Raw genomic sequence first — 17913 nt, 5'->3', positions numbered from 1 at the left:
CAATTATTCTCACCACTGTTGCTCCACAAGGCTATATCCTCAGCCCTCCACTCTACTCCGTACACTCTCACTCAATCCACAAGTTTGCAAATGATACCACTGTAGTGGACTACATCTTAAATAATGATGTCGGAGTATAGGAAGGGGATATAGAGCTTAGTGACATGGTGTCATGACAACAGCCTTCCCTCAATGTCAGTAAAACTAAAGAACTGGTCACTGACTTTAGAAAGGAAACAAGCTACTCTCTAGCTCAATGGTGTTGAGGCTAAAGAAATTTGGCAGGTCCCCATCGACTCTTAACAATTTTTATTGACGCACCATAGAAAGCAATCTTCTTATGTCTCTTTCACCTCAGAAGGTTAAAGAAATTTGGTATGGCCCCCCAAATCCTAAGAACTTTTGATAGAGGCACAATTAAGAGCGTACTGACAAAGGGTCTCAGCCCGAAACATCGAAATTACTTCTTCCTATAGATGCTGCCTGGCCTGCTGCGTTCCACCAGCATTTTGTGTGTGTTGCTTGAATTTCCAGCATCTGCAGATTTCCTTGTGTTTGCTTTTTAAATTCACTACAGCAAAGCCTCTGCCAGTGACGCCTACACTGAAGAAGTTTAAATCTTCTCTTCGACGGGAGTTCAGTGAACCCCTCTCTCCCTCTGTCTGGAGCCATAATAGCTTGGTATGGTAACTGCTCTGCACGTGACTGCAAGAAACTGCAGAGAACTGTGGATACAACTCAGCACATCATAGGAATCAGCCTCCCCTCTATGGACTCTCTCTATACTTTTTGCTGCCTCAATAAAGCAGACAAACCCCACCCACCCTGGCAATTCTCTCTTCTCCCCTCTCCCATCAGGAAGATACAACGGCCTGAAATCATGTAACATCCAGCTCAAAGACTGTTATGACTCTTGAAGGACCACTTTTTCATAAGATGGACTCTTGGCCTCACAGTCTACCTTGTTTTGAATTACACTTTAAAATTTCAAAGTTCAATGTAAATTTATTATCGAAGTACCTATAACCTCATGGTATTATACCTTGAGATTCCTTTTCTTACAGGCGTTCACAGGAAAACAAATACTATAGAATTTATGAAAAACTATTCATAATGAAAACTGACTGACATCCAAAGTGCAAAAGATAAATTGTGCAAACAATAAATTTAAAAAAAGTAAATAATACTGAGAATGTGAGCAGTAGAGTCCTTGAAAGCGAGTCTGTTTACCTGCACTGCACTCTTTCAGTGGGTTTTACACTATTCTGTATTGTTTTTGTTTTACTTTGTTCTTACTTTGTTTTACTTTGTTTACAATATGAGTGAGGTTGATGCTCTGGAGCATGTTGATATTAAGAGAGAGGAGGTGTTGGAGTTGTTAAAATACATTAGGACGGATAAGTCCCCGGGGCCTGACGGAATATTCCCCAGGCTGCTCCATGAGGCAAGGAAAGAGATTGCTGAACCTCTGGCTAGGATCTTTATGTCCTCGTTGTCCACAGGAATGGTACCGGAGGATTGGAGGGAGGCAAATGTTGTCCCCTTTTTCAAAAAAGGTAGTAGGGATAGTCCAGGTAATTATAGACCAGTGAGCCTTACGTCAGTGGTGGGAAAGCTGTTGGAAAAGATTCTTAGAGATAGGATCTATGGGCATTTAGAGAATCATGGTCTGATCAGGGACAGTCAGCATGGCTTTGTGAAGGGCAGATCGTGCCTAACAAGCCTGATAAGAGTTCTTTGAGGAGGTGACCAGGCATATAGATTAGGGTAGTGCAGTGGTTGCGATCTACATGGATTTTAGTAAGGCATTTGACAAGGTTCCACACGGTAGGCTTATTCAGAAAGTCAGAAGGCATGGGATCCAGGGAAGTTTGGCCAGGTGGATTCAGAATTGGCTTGCCTGCAGAAGGCAGAGGGTCATGGTGGAGGGAGTACATTCAGATTGGAGAGTTGTGACTAGTGGTGTCCCACAAGGATCTGTTCTGGGACCTCTACTTTTTGTGATTTTTATTAACGACCTGGATGTGGGGTTAGAAGGGTGGGTTGGCGAGTTTGCAGACAACACAAAGGTTGGTGGTATTGTAGATAGTGTAGAGGATTGTCGGAGATTGCAGAGAGACATTGATAGGATGCAGAAGTGGGCTGAGAAGTGGCAGATGGAGTTCAACCCCGAGAAGTGTGAGGTGGTACACTTTGGAAGGATAAACTCCAAAGCAGAGTATAAAGTAAATGGCAGGATACTTGGTAGTGTGGAGGAGCAGAGGGATCTGGGGGTACATGTCCACAGATCCCTGAAAGTTGCCTCACAGATAGATAGGGTAGTTAAGAAAGCTTATGGGGTGTTAGCTTTCATAAGTCGAGGGACAGAGTTTAAGAGACGCGATGTAATGATGCAGCTCTATAAAACTCTAGCAAGGCCACATTTGGAGTACTGTGTCCAGTTCTGGTCGCCTCAGTATAGGAAGGATGTGGAAGCATTGGAAAGGGTACAGAGGAGATTTACCAGGATGTTGCCTGGTTTAGAGAGTATGGATTATGATCAGAGATTAAGGGAGCTAGGGCTTTACTCTTTGGAGAGAAGGAGGATGAGAGGAAACATGATAGAGGTGTACAAGATATTAAGAGGAATAGACAGAGTGGACAGCCAGTGCCTCTTCCCCAGGGCACCACTGCTCAGTACAAGAGGACATGGCTTTAAGGTAAAGGGAGGGAAGTTCAAGGGGGATATTAGAGGAAGGTTTTTCACTCAGAGAGTGGTTGGTGCCTGGAATGCACTGCCTGAGTCAGTGGTGGAGGCAGATACACTAGTGAAGTTTAAGAAACTACTAGACAGGTATATGGAGGAATTTAAGGTAGGGGGTTATATGGGAGGCAGGGTTTGAGGGTCGGCACAACATTGTGGGCCGAAGGGCCTGTACTGTGCTGTACTGTTCTATGTTCTACCTCACTGCACTGTGTAATCATTTGATCTTTATGGACAGCATGCAAGACAAACTTTTCATTGTATCTTGGTACATGTAAGAGTCATAATAAAGCAAAGCAAACCAAAGTTGAATCCACAACTTTTAAGGTATAGAAAGTTTCACAAGAGCCTAAGAATCATTCAAACTAATCAGTTTACAAGAGCTTTAGATATACGAAGCAATAAAAACTGAAAGCTGATTACTTTAACCATTTAAGAAGTTACCTAAAGGCAAATAATTGTCTGCATTGACTAGTTACCCACAAAATAGCTTAAGTTTAGAATTTCATTACAGAACATCCAAAATTAATATACAAAGTAATTATAAACCACTTTAATACATTTCAACATAAATATTTTACCTTAATGATTTTCTGAAGCACTTTTTCATTTACTACAGCTTTGTGACAGGCTGTCTTCTGATATAAATCCACAACAACTTCTAGTGACTTTTCAGCAAACGGTACATAATTCAAAGCTACCCATTCTGCCTGCAAGGAAACAGAATTTACCATTCTTTAAAGCTCTAAACATTGCTGAAAATACAAAAAATCCTGCAATTCAGTAGGAGCCTTGCAGTGGTGTGAACTGGTTATCAGTTTAAGTTTGCTGATTCGCATGCAGAAATCACTGAAGAGATGGAGAGATGAAGAACCAAGAAGAAACCTCAAAAGTTTAAAGTTGCAGTATCACTGTTCTTCAGACATTTACACCTTGAAATTTACTTCAGTTAGTGCCAAAATACAACTCCAAAATTTTCCTATACTATTTTTATTCCTGTAACATTTATTAAAACTACTAGATTTTAAATGACTTCCCTACAATAAGTCACTTTAATGTATACTACTTTCTTCTGTGCTAGTGGCTAAAGTACTGTATTGTTCATGAATTTACCATTATGTCCAAGCGGTCAGACAGTCAGGGCCTAAAATCATTGATATAAGCACTCATCCCCCTGACAGCCCTCGATTCCTTGAAAACATGTTTCTCTTTTGCTTTGATACATGATAATCAGAGACTATGATGAAAATAAGTCAATTACAGGGGAGACTGCACTCATTCCCAACAGTAAACATTATTATGACAACACTGATTTAGCAGATTGAAGCCTGTCTGCACTGCACCACACCAACTATGAACATGCAGAGTACAAGCTGGATAGCTTGGCCTTAACACACAAAATTCCATTTTTATCTGATATTATGCCAGATATAGGATGGTGTAAGGAGGTGTAAGGCACTCCTTCCTTCCGCTAGCCTGCAGGTCACCTCTAGACAAGTTGTAGTACCTGCTTAGCCCCCTGATCAGTCACATGAAGCCATGGGAGCAGTTGGTGAATGGTCATATGAGCAGCTGGTGCATATCTCAAGTCCTGGTTACGTGACCAGTGACGCTAGACAGACAATCTCTGAAGAGTACTGATGATGGCTGGGGTCACCCATCCTGTAAAGACACTGCCCAGAAGGCGGCAATGGCAAACCACTCTAGAAAGATTTTTCAAGAACAATTATGGTCATGGAAAGACCACGATCACCCTCATCTAATGACACGGCATATAATGATGATATTGTGGCGACCCACTTCCCAGCACACTCGAACCGGCTCACAAAGTGGCGCGCGCCGGCATTGAGGCCGGTCCCAAAGAGGGCGCCAAGCCTGCTTCACCAGCAAGGGGAAAAGCACGGGACTGTGAATACGCGCCCCCTACAGCATTCCCGCCCGGGGAGGGTGGGATCAGGAAGGCTTTAAAGCGAGGCCTCGAAGTTTGAGTAAACCTTTTTTTTGCAACTGCAGCTCACCGACTGCGTGTCGTTATTTCAGCGCTGCGTGTAGCACACCGCTACAATATGCTAGATAATGGCTGACATCTAGACCATACTGATACTGAAAGGAATCACACTGGAGTTAATGTTTAAAAATTATTTAAAGATCAGCATTATTTGTCACAAGTACATATGTGAAATGCACTGTTTACGTCAACCACCAACACAGTCAGAGGATGTGCTGGGGGCAGTTGGCAAGTCTCTCCACACACCTGCCAACGTAGGATACCCACAACTTACTAATCCTAGCCCATACATCTCTGGAATGTTGAAGCACCTAGAGGAAACCCACGAGGTCATGGTTAGATTGTACAAACTCCTTATAGACAGCAGCGGGAATTGAAACGGGATCTTACAGCTACTGCCATAAAGCGTTACACCAGCCGCTACTACTGTGTGCTGCCTTGATTTTTCCACAACAAAGCCATGTAGTAAATTGATCAGTATCACACACATACAAAGCGGTTTGGACTGTGCATACATTAGGATTCCTTGCTGTAAAATGCCTTTTGAAAACCGAAGGTAAAAACCATCACCTGCATCTAGCACAGACAATCAGGTTCAATTACAGTGGATTCCAGTTAATTGGGCCATTGGTTAATCGGGACGGCCACTTATTTGGGACAACTTTTAAAGAGCAAAAACTAATCAAGAAAGTAGCTGGTATTCCCTCCATTTACTTGAGACACTATGCCGTTTAATTGAGACTCCACAGATTGTTGCCGAATAATTTCTAACTAGCGTCAGATGTGTGCACTTGTGTGGCTGTTATACACTACACTAAGCCTAGAGCTAACAGTTTTAAAATAGCATTAAATACATGAGTTTGTATTAAAAAAAACAGTGATTTTCTTCACTGAAAGTTGGTGAGAAATAAGCAGTAAGACAATTCAGAACTTGCTCCAATTTCAAGCAATCAGGCTTGGAGAAGCCAGAAATGGCCAGGAGTGAAAATGAAATGAGTTCACTACTTCAACAAGTTAGGAAATACAAAGAATTTGAAGGTATTGACAATCGTATTGAATGTTACAATAAAAATGCAGATTGGAAGATGAAATCGTCTAATGCTTTGTATGAAGGATGAACATTATCTGCCTCTGTGTCTGCTCTGATTTTGTTCGTTTACAGTCAATCAAAAGAATGTGGCAGATGATTCCTCTGTTGATAACTATTGAAAACGAACTCAGTTTTATAGTACTGTAATATGTATGGATAGTGTTCTAACTTGCTCTGTATTTAATTTAAATACATAACTTGTTCAGTTAAAGGGTAGTTTATCTTTTTAATACTTTTTAAACTACTTCTGTAACATTTTGGCTAATTGGGACAGCTACTTAATTGAGCAAAAATTCTCTGGTCCCAATGTGTTCCAATTAACTGGACTCCACAGTACTGGTATGTAGCAATCATCAGGATAACTTTTATGTAGCATTTAATAATAGCTGTTTTGCCACCTGACTTAAAGACAACACTGACCTAACCATTGCTGTTGCTGAGTTATAGAAGGTCCTCAGATATGTGCAGATAAACTCTTAGTTCAGCAAAGGGCTGGACTATCAAGTTTTAACACTTGGTAGCCTGTAAAGAGGTCAGTCAAACCTGGTCTCTTTCCTTACAGGCGGAAGACCACCGTGGTCTCCATGAGTTGTTGCCTAGCAGCACATTTTGAGCACACCATCATATTGGGCTCAGCTCAAGACCCTGTTGTTTCAACTCAGCCTCAACTACCTGCAAACACGTCTGCAGTGATCCTCCCCCAGTTCAACTCCTCCTCTGTGGAATAATGATGACCATAATGCACAGGGCTGTAAATAAGATCATTTGAGGTGACTGCACAAGGGACTGGGCAACATATGGTTGCCAGCTACATAAAGACACCTTCTGGCAGTTCAACTGTTCATGAGACCACATGATCGGCAGTATACTTGGTTCAGGAACAGATAACAGCACTGCTTGTTGGATGTGCCAACATACTCATCACCATGTCCTTTTGTCCCAAAGTTGAAGAAGCAACCAGGCAGAAGGCTTCAAGGAATACAAACTCATCATCGTCTCCAGGTATCTACGCTATACTCTCCTAGCAAAAGACTGGACCAGGAAGCTAAGTGCCAAGCTCTCATGATGAAACACACTAACACAATCAAGGAAGTTTGTTAAAAGGTTCACCTAACTCCAGAAACTTGCGTTTTTTTTTTGAGAACCAGTTTTCTCCTCTGATTGACAACTTTTTGGTGAGATGAAATTGAACAGCATTTTACTCAACTTGCCATTCTTCATGCGTGAAACTCAAGAAATGTGTCACACAGCAAGTACAATGCACCAAAAAGGAATCTTTCCAATCAGGTAAAATTTCCCACCGATCAACACCAGGAACATTATTCCATAAATGTGAAAAGTAAATGGGGGACTAGAGGACAAGAATAAGAGCCCAAATGCAACAATACCCGAAAGTAAGGTAAAATGCAAAGATGAAAATGAATAATAATAACGGGTTTACTGAGAAATTTCAGAGTGATTAAGTTGAGTCAGAATTGTTTGCAGAACCAAGAGTAAACCTTCATATTGTTACTCAACCCCTTGTTTAAGTAATATTACATGAAGCTTGGAGAATTATGCTCAGTTCTCATCACCTCATTACAGGGAGGATGTAGAAGCTTTAGAAGGGATGCAGAGATTTGCCAGAATGCTACTGGATTAGTGAGCATGTCTTATAGGTGAGGTTGAGCAAGCTAGCGATTTTCTTTTTGGGGTGAAGGAAGATCAGGGGTGACTTGATAGAGCTTTTATAAGATAAGAGGCATAGACAGAGTGGGCAGCCAGCACCTTTTACCCAGGGCAGTAATAGCTAAAATGAGGGGGCGTAAATTTAAGGTGAATGGAGAAAAGTTTAGGGGAGTGTCAGAGTTAGTTTGTTTGTTTGTTTTGTTTTTAAACACAGAGTGGAGAGTGCCAGGGCTGGTAGTACTATCAGATACATTAGGACATTTAAGATGTAAGATAAATGGATAAAAGAAAAATGGAGGGCAACATGGGAGGGAAGGGTTAGATTGGTCATGGAGTAGGTTAGAAGGTCAGCACAATATTATGGGTTGAAGGGCCTATAATGTTCTATATAATCCCTATCTAAAGTTTATTGACAGTAGCTTAACCGCTTGGAGTATTGCGTGTAGATCTGGTCACCACATTACAGAAAGGATGTGCAGGCCTTGGAGAGCTTGCAGAAGAGGTTCAGCAGAATGCTGCCCAGATTAAAGAGTACTCTATAGGGACGAGATGGACAAATTTGGAGTGTCAGAGGCTGAGGGCAGACCTGCCTGGAATCAGCTGCCGGGGAAGTGGTGTAAGCCGATACAAAAACTTTGACACATGAACGGGCAGGGAATTGAAGAATATGGACCAACACGCAGGTAGATGTACATTTTAAATTGGCGTCATGGTCTGCTCAGACACTGTGGGCCAAAGGGCCTCTTCCTGTGCTGTACCGTTCTATGTTCTCTATCTAACACATACAAAATGTCAAAAGAACTCAGCAGGTCAGGCAGCACCTGTAGAGAGAAATAAACTGTGGAGTCGACTTTTCAGGATGAGATCCTCTAACAGGACTGCCCTGATGAAAGGGTCTCAATCTGAAATGTTGACTGTTTATTCCTCTCCCTAGATGTTGCTGACCTGATAGTTCCTCCAGCATTTTGTGTGCATTACTCTGGATTTGCAGAATCTGCAGAAACTTGTGTCTGTGTTCTATACTTGTTTCTCTGTGAAGAAAGGCTCCTTTTTTGAATCCATATGGACTTCCTGCAGCTTCTTGGCCATTTGGACAGCCTCATTAACAGCAACTGAAACTGAAAGAGTTAATTTTTAGAGGGGTGGCATCCAGAGAATAGCCATCAGCTCGTGTATGGACCAAATGGGTAACTAACTTTCAGACACACTGTGGCAAGTTAGGGTACAGCTGAAAAATTCCTTACTGTAAGCGCTTCAATATGCGCACCTCAACATGAAGACACTTCATTCTTTTCCAGTTATTAACAGCATGAATTAACTGGAAAATCATAGAATTAACAGCATGACCTGATTTTAGATTAATGAAATGAATTTTAAATAGATCATAAGAAAAAGGACACTGCAGCTTTAAGTCAGAAAAACCAGGAAGCAACGAGTTGTGTTAATGGTATACTGAAGTGTAGCTTGCCATGCGATTTAGAATAATCTAACGCCAGTTTGAACAGGGTCAAATTAAAATAACCTACTGGAGGCTTGAAACTTACCGGAGCAAATAGCTGAATCTATTACATATCCATCAGGTACAGAAGCAGCATCAACGGAATAAAAGAAGATCATAATCAGTATCAACACTTCAAAATGTAAACTTGTCACTGTCACTGCAGGCAATGCAATAGCATTTCAGTTAATTAAATTTGGCTAAATAAAATGGTTAAGTTTAATTATTTTCCAAACTGAATGAATGGTCCTTTAGTATCAAAGGCTCTCTCAACTTCTAAGCTGTGATGTGAACGTACAGACTAAATGCAGACTGGGAGTGAAGGTGAGAGAAAGACCAGCGGAACATGTTCTGCAATCACAAGTCAAGCAAAAATAGCTAATTCTCGTAATTCCTCTTTTGTCTGTCAACATAGGGAAGCAATTGTCTTTGAGCTTCAGCTGGGAAATTTTAATTAATGTTAAGAATAATTTTTTTCTCTTTATACTGCAATAATTCTTCACTAAAATCTTGCAATTAAGTAACTAAAAGTGTAATAAATACTGCTTTTATTTTGTATGATTAGATGAGAGTGTCTATAATCAGTATTCTTGTCAAAACAATGCCAAGTTATGAGTATAATTGTTTGTCAGGAAATTCATTGGAGTATTTTTCTAACGCTTTCAGATTTTGATAGTAACTATTGAAAACCAGTGATGACTTAGAAAATTACCTAACTTGAGCTTTGAGCTCCCAAGTTTGGTAAAATTGTAACATTACTATGCAAAATCAAACTGCTGAGTATAGAATCTCTAGTAGGGAATATTGACCAAATCTTTTATGTACTAAATACTAAGTCCAACAGCACGTCCCACCCACTTCTTTCCTCAAATCCATTTCACTTACTACACAGTATCAGGTTTGCCTTATAGTTTTGGGCTGACCTACAGTCACTGTATTTGCTTATTTACACTAGGAATTGTTTAATAACTTCCCATAAAAATGCTCTGTTCTTTATTGCTAAGAGTATTATAGATTTGGTTCAAATACCATCTAAACAATCAAATAGCAGTTTCAAACGCATGCAATGGTATTGAAAGCACAGGAGATAATTGGTTGCAGTCAGATGACAATAAACTTGAGTTACAGAAGTGACTGTAAATGCAGCCTTACCCATATTTTCCCCATCCTAACCCACAGATACTAGTTTCCTCTATACTGAAATAAGCCAATCAGTACAGACTAGTGGTCATCAATTTGTAATTCCTGCAATGCACAACTTTATACATGCTACACACTGCAAGTGCTTGATTTGCAAAAGGTTTAAAATTAAGTTTTGGTTAATGAGCTGAATTTGCACTTCTTCTTACCCATGTTACCATTTAGAATTCCATCAATGTACACTCAGTGGCTACTTCATTAGGTGCCTCCTATAAAGTGTCCCTTGAGTGTATATTTGTGGTCTTCTGCTGCTGTGTAGCCCGTCTGCTTCAAGGTTCAACGTGTTGTACATTCAGAGATGCTGTTCTGCGTACCATGTTGAAACGTGTGGTTATCTGAGTTACTGTCAGCTTGAACCAGTCTGGCCATTCTCTTCTGACCGCTCTCATTAACAGGCCCACAGAACTGCTGCTCAGTAGATTTTTTTTTGTACCTCACATTATTCTCTGTAAGCTTTAGAGATTGTTGTGTGTGAAAACCCCAGGCAATCGAGTTTCTGAGATACTCAAACAACCCTTTCTGGCACCAACAATCATTCCATGGTCCAAATCACTTAGATCACATTTCTTTCCCATTCTGATGTCTGGTCTGAACAACAACCAAAGCTCTTGACCATGTCTGCATGCTTTTATGCATTGATTTGCTGGCACGATTGCCTGATTAAATATTTGCATTTACAAGGTGTACAGGTTACTTAATAAAGTGACCACTGAGTGTGTGCTGAGTGTGAATAGGTTCAGCTTTGAGTCAAAGTATGTGAGATTAAAAAAAGCGACACACACAAATGCTGGAGGAACTCAGCAGGCATTTTGTGTGTTGCTTGGATTTCCAGCATCTGCAGATTTTCTCTTGTTTATGACGAGATTAAACAAAAATACCTCTGTTGAGGTCATAACCATTGCCAAGATCCAAGCTTCATTTGTAGAAATAAGATTAAACCTCAGGATTACTTTCATAGTTGCAACCACATGTATTTCAACACTACATCATCAGCTTGCATTATAATAATAAAACAAAAGTTTGTCCACAGGAAAGAATTTGCTTGTTTACCTGATTAAACTTTGCATTTGCTATATTTTTTGTTTCTAATTTTCCATACGTTGGTGCCTTGCAGGAAAATTCAACAAATGAAAGCAACTGGTCAAAGATTGCTGGGTACATGTTCTGCATGTCTTCTGGTCCTATGCAAATTGCCTACACAGAGGAAGAAAGATTGGGAAAATGTTAAAAGAAATTCAACCCACCATCTCATTAATTTGTCATCCTCTGATTGGCTTTCCTTTTAATTAAATCCCTGAGCATCACTGTAAAGCAGGAAGTATTGCCCATTCCTACTTGTTCCTGAAAAAGACGTAGTGAAAGACATTGAATCAGAACTTTTCACATAATATTCTGCAGCTGTTTGCAACAACTGGGCGCCATGGTAGCGTAGCAATTAGCGCGACACTATTACAGGGGTGTTGGGAGGTCATTTCCGATGTCACCTGTAAGGAGACTGTACCAGCTGAATGTAAGGGTTTTCTCCAGGTGCTCTGGTTTCCTCCCAGTCCAAAAATGGGCAGGTTAGTAGGCTAAATGGTGATTGTAAACTGTCCCATGATTCGACTAGGGTTAAACTGGGGGTTGTTGGGCGGCATGACTCAAAGGGCCAGAGGGCCTATTCAGCTCTGTATCTCAATAAATAAATAAATAGATAAATGAAACTCTTACTCTTCAACCAGGACATCAGTTCAGAGTTGGCTTCACTTTAAAATCAAAATATTGAGTATAGGTGGAACACAGCAGGCCAGGCAGCATCTATAGGGAGAAGTGCTGTCGACGTTTCGGGCCGAGACCCTTCTCAGCCCGAAACGTCAACAGCGCTTCTCCCTATAGATGCTGCCTGGCCTGCTGTGTTCCATCAGCATTTTGTGTGTGTTGTTTGAATTTCCAGCATCCGCAGATTTCCTCGTGTTTGCTTATTGAGTATAGGGCTCAGATATTATGTGCAAGAGGTTGGTGAGGCCTAATTTGGAGTATTGTGTGCATTTCTGGTCACCTACCTACAGGAAAAGATATTAATAAGATTGAATGAGTGCCAGGACTTGAGGACCTGAGTTATAAGGGAAGGTTGAATAGGTCAGGATTTTATTCACTGGAGTCTAGAACAATGATGGGAGACTTGATAGAGGTATACAAAATTATGAGGGATATAGATAAGGTAAATGCAAGCAGGCTTTTTCTACTCTTGGGTGAGACTAGAACTGGAGGTCATAGGTTAAGGGTGAAAGGCGACGTATTTAAGGGGTTACTGAGGGTTCTTCACTCAGAGGGTGGTGAGAGTGGAATGCAAGTGGTGGATGTGGGGTCAATTTCAATAGTTAGAAGCTTGGGTAGGTAGATGGATAGGAGGGGTATGGAGGGCTATGGTCCAGGTGTGGTCAATAGGTCTAGGCAGAGTAACAGTTTGGTATGGACTAGATGGGCTGAAAGGCTTGCTTCTGTGCTGTAGTGCTCTGACTAGGTTTAGTATCATGAATAGGTCAGAAAGTGTTAGCAAAGGCAATTAGAGCACTGATCAAAGAACAGTACAGCAAGGTACCTACCCTTTAGCCCACGATGTTGTGCCGACCTATATAAACCTATCCCACGAGCAATCTTAGCCCTTCCCTCCTACACAGCTCACAACCCTCCATTTTTATTTCATCCATGTCTTTTAAATGTATAGTGTGTTTCAGGCACTCACCACTGTAAAAATTAACTAACTCTGACATCTCTGCTAAACTTTCTTCCGCTCACCTTAAATGGATGTCCTCTGATATTGGCCACTGCCACCCTCAGTTAACTTGCCAGGGGGACATGAGACTGCAAATACTGGAATCTGGAGAGAGCCAGCTCTTGCTGGAGCCTTCTCTCAGCCTTTGTATTCTGGTCATCTCCCCTCTATCTTTCGTCCTATAGTAGGGGAGTCCAGTGAACAGCCTCAGAATTTAGGGACGTCAATTTCGAACAGAGCTAAGAACTATTTCTTTAGCGAGAGGATGGTGAATGTGTGGAATTCATTACCACAAATGGTTGTGCAGGCCAAGTCACTGGGTATTTTTAAGGAGGAGGGTGATACGTTCTTGATTAAAGAGGGTGTCAAAGATTACAGAGAAAAGGTAGGAGAATGGGGTTGAAACGGATAATAAATCAACTATGATGGAATGATGGAGCAGATCCGATGAGCTGAATGGCCTAATTCTGGTCCTAGGTCTTATGACAGTTCTTAGGCTAAGACATCGAATGACTGTTCAGTTCCCTCCATAGATGCTGCCTGACCTGAACTTCAATGCAAAAATGTCATTTTTAAAGTTACTGACAATAATTTTTTTTCTTTCAAAACTATTATTTAATGATGTGATAGTGGGTTTTCAATTTGTGTGTTTGAATCAGAACTCCAGGCCTCTGTATGTTAGTTAAGTAGGTGAAAGAAACAATTTGATAAAGATTAGCTTTGCCTCATGTACATTGAAACATTGAACATACAGCGAAAAGCGTTGTTTGTGTCAAATCAAATCAGTAGGGATTGTACTGGGTGGCTTCCAGCACCAACATCACATGCATCGACTCACTGACCCTGACCTGGATTGTGGAGGAAACCAGAACACCCAGAGGAAACCCACTTGGTCACAGAGAGAATGTACAAACTCCTTATAGACTGTGGTGGTAATTGAACCCAATCCATGATCACCGTGAACCAACATGCCAACTGCTTTGTATTGTGTGGTTCCACTGTGGTCAACAACACGTGCTCCAACAATGTGGTAACAACGGGTGGTACATCAGCTGTTGTTACCTTCTGAAGGACATCCAGGGCTACCAACACAGCTTCCTGTAGACTGGTCAGTACCGCTTCAGTGTATGACGGAAGAATGAACGGGGAGGCGTCAGAGCTGATAGGAACTGATACAGCACCGTGAAGTATGATACCCAGCTTCCTGAGGTCCTCCATGCTGAAGCCCGACTTGATGTGCTGATACAGAGCTGGGAAGATCTGCACGAGTGCTGTGAGGAAGGGCTGACTTGGAATGAAGAATAGCTTATCACAAGTGGCTGGTGGCTTGGTGCTCTCTGAGCCTATTTTGTACCAGGTGTTCCACGCAGCCCACCACAGGGCAGAATCCTCAATCTCATCTCCAGCAGCATTCAGTTCAGCCGCATTGTACCGGCCTAGCCTTTCCCCCACTGAGTCACTTCGGTTCAGGACTCTGGGAGGCCCCGTTGGAATCAGAGGCCCCACAAAAGGCAGCATGTTAACTCCGGCAAGTCCTTCTGGCTTATCGCATTCCTTTACAGGGGTCACAATCTGTAAGATTTCTTGGCAACTCTTTAGCGCAGCCAAAGAAACTTCGCTGTTCTTGCTCAATGCAGCAGACTGGATGTGATCCAACAATACATCCCAAGCTTTGGAAAAGTCTCCTGTCGTAAATTAAAATAATATAGATTCATAACAGATATTTCAACATCCATCAATGCAAAGAACATTACATGACTTTGAAGTGGTGAACAAGGTTACCTAAAGACTGCAGTAAGTATCTCCTGGTGTTAAAGATTCTAGCCACCCCTGCCAATGTTAAAACCCAAGTCTCTGCCCATTGCTTCTCAGCGGTGTCTCTTGAGTGATGAATGAGGATATTTCCACCACCAGATTCGATTTTCTCTTTGTCTGCTGTAGTGGAAGATTCTCTTACCCGATCCAACAGGGGAAATAAAACCTAGTACAAGCCCAAAGTAAACATAATTTAGTTCAAAATGTACTTAATGTAACAATATCAGTACAATCTAGTTCAATTTCAATTGTCATTCAACCGTACATAAATATACATGAATACAGCCTAACAAAACAGCATTACTCTGGGGGGCCAAACTGAAAAACACAACACCAACAGTCATCATGAGTGACTCTGCAGATGCCGGAAATAAAAAAAAACAAACACAAAATGCTGGCAGAACTCAGCAGGCCAGACAGCATCTATGGGAGGAGGTAGTGACGACGTTTCGGGCCGAAACCCTTCATCAGGAGTGAAGTAACATGGGATGGTCGAGGGGGAATAAGAAGTGGGGGGGAGGGATAAAGTAGAGAGCTAGGAAGTGATAGGCTGGAGGGAAATGGGCTAGGGGGAAGGTGGAGAATTATGGGAAATAAAAGAGAAAGAAAGGTAGGGCTGGGGGGAGATTATAGTGAGGGGGGGGAAAAGAGAGAGAAAGAGAACCAGACTAAAATAACAGATAGGGATGGGGGTGAGGGGGGGCAGGGGTATCAACGGAGGTCTATGAGTTGACTGTTCATGCTGGCAGGTAGGAGGCTACCTAGGCAGGAGATAAGGTATTGCTCCATCGACCTGCGTGTGGCCTCATCTTGACGGTAGAGGAGGCCATGGACAGACATGTCGGAGTGGGAGTGGTCTGTGGAATTGAAGTGTGTGGCCACAGGGAGATCCCGCCACTGCACCAACAGTCATACACAGCACAAGGCACATACAGCACTTTGAAGACAGCAGTAGAATAGAGTCACACAAAAAAATATACAAGTGTCCCGATTTACGAATGTTTGCTTTACACCACTTCGCTTTTACAAAAGACCTACATTAGTAACCTGTTTTCGCATTACAAAGAGGATTTTTGTTTTTACAAAACTTTTTTCCATATAAATTAATGGTTCTTCGCTTTATGCCATTTCAGATTAAGAAAGGTTTCCTAGGAACGCTCTACCTTTGTAAGTGGGGGGGGAACACCTGTATTGTAGTCTAAATCCCTGTGTCCATGAATGTTGCTGCAGTCTGCAGTCAAACACAATAAATATGGTCTTCTGCCGAGCAGACTCTGGAGGGCAGCACTGACGCTGTGCCACACCACCACTGGCACCCTAGTGCACACTGACTCTGACGCCACCCTCCTGGGCAGCTGCAACAGGCGACACCATGGCTTGAGCTCTAGATCTGGCTACAACTGAGACCGTGCAGCCCTCCCACCGTCTGCTGTTCACCAATAAAACAGTGAATCGCACTTGCAGCATACCACATTAGCAATGTCCAACAGGGTCTTGCAATCACAAGAAAAATGACCTGCACACCACATTCAAGCACCAACTTCCCTCTTTTGTAAGCAGCAGCATGGTTTGCACCAAGTCCAGTTCCTGCAGTTTCCCTGCCAGTGAGCAGCTTGCTGATGGGGGTAGACCTGCAGTACTTTAAGTTCTTAATGTCCAGCAGGGTCTTGCGATTGTAAAAAATAAGTTTTAAGAAAGACAATAACATCTTTGGTTGGACCCTTAGAAGCTGCTGTGTCAGAGTGTGCTACCATCTCACCGGAACCAATCTATACCTCTAAATCTATGCCTACCAATAAGCACATAGAAAAGGTTATTTTATTCATTAGAATTATATGGCATGGAAAAGGACCCTCGACCCAACTTGCCTATGGCAACTAAGGTGTCTATTTAAGCTAGTCCCATTAGCCCACATTTGGCCCATATTCCTGTAAACCCTCTCCATTATTGTACATATCCAAATATCTTTTAAACCTCTAACCATCTATAAATTCACCTTCTGTTCAACGTGACAAGCTCTTTTAAATTCACATTCAGCTTTATTTATCACATGTATTTTGAAACAAGCAGTGAAATGTGTCATTTGCCTAACAACCAACACACTCGAGGATATGCTGGGGGCAGCCCGCAAAGTGTTGCCACATGTTTCGGCAGTGACATAGTATGCCCACAATGCTCAGCAGAGCAAAGTGGAACACAACAAATCAGAACATACCTAGTGGCAAAACAACAGCTACAACGCAAACTCCATTCCTCCTTGCAGCATCTATAGGAAGAAGTACAGTCAACATTTCGGGCCGAGACCCTTCGTCAGGACTAACTGAAAGAAGAGATAGTAAGAGATTTGAAAGTAGTGGGGTGAGGGGGAAATGACAGGAGAAGACAGGGCGGGGAGGGATGAAGCTAAAAGCTGTAAAGTTGATTGGCAAACGGGATACACAGCTGGAGAGGGAGAGGATCATGGGATGGGAGGCCTAGGGAGAAAGAAAGGGTCTATCCATGGCCTCCTCTACTGTCAAGATGAAGCCACACTCAGGTTGGAGGAACAACACCTTGTATTCCGTCTAGGTAGCCTCCAAACTGATGGCATGAACATTAATTTTCTAACTTCCGTTAATGACCCTTCCCTTCTTACCCCATCCCTTATTTATTTATCTCTCTTCCCCCCCCCCCCCGCCCTTCTCTTTTCTCTCTCTCTGTCCCTCTCACAATCACTCCTTGCTTGCTCTCCATCTTCCTCTGGTGCTCCCCTCCCTCTTTCTTTCTCCCTAGGCCTCCCATCCCATGATCCTCTCCCTCTCCAGCTTTGTATCCCTTTTGCCAATCAGCTTTCCAGCTCTTAGCTTCACCCCACTCCCTCTGGTCTTCTCCTATCATTTCGGATTTCCTCGTTCCCCTTTTCAAATCTCTTACTATCTCTTCTTTCAGTTAGTCCTGACGAAGAGTCTCATCCCGAAACGTCGACTGCACTTCTTCCTATAGATGCTGCCTGGCCTGTTGCGTTCCTCCAGAATTTTGTGTGTGTTGCTTGAATTTCCAGCATCTGCAGATTTCCTTGTGTTTCCACTCCTCCTTCCTACCCGTGCACATACTGTACATAGACCCCAATCACAAGACTTTGGCCTCCGGCAGACTC

The 17913-nt window shown here is 42.3% G+C and overlaps 1 protein-coding gene across 3 annotated transcripts in view; it reads right to left on the bottom strand.

Annotated features, from left to right (window-relative positions):
- mon2 (MON2 homolog, regulator of endosome-to-Golgi trafficking) overlaps positions 1–17913 on the bottom strand; it is a 155771-nt gene that overhangs the window by 21816 nt on the left and 116042 nt on the right. For 2 of the 3 annotated variants that reach the window (XM_073058733.1, XM_073058735.1), the window contains 5 exons: positions 14745–14943; positions 14025–14647; positions 11258–11401; positions 9054–9071; positions 3325–3453 (listed from right to left, as the gene is read on the bottom strand). In XM_073058733.1, the coding sequence (XP_072914834.1) occupies positions 3325–3453; positions 9054–9071; positions 11258–11401; positions 14025–14647; positions 14745–14943 (1113 nt within the window). The remainder of the gene's footprint in view (positions 1–3324; positions 3454–9053; positions 9072–11257; positions 11402–14024; positions 14648–14744; positions 14944–17913) is intronic. The other variant, XM_073058734.1, reaches the window with a different exon arrangement.

The sequence above is a fragment of the Hemitrygon akajei genome, chromosome 10 (assembly GCF_048418815.1).
Source record: "Hemitrygon akajei chromosome 10, sHemAka1.3, whole genome shotgun sequence".
Taxonomy (NCBI): domain Eukaryota; kingdom Metazoa; phylum Chordata; class Chondrichthyes; order Myliobatiformes; family Dasyatidae; genus Hemitrygon; species Hemitrygon akajei.
Note: the sequence above shows the minus strand (reverse complement) of the source record. Positions and strands in the feature narration are given on the sequence as shown.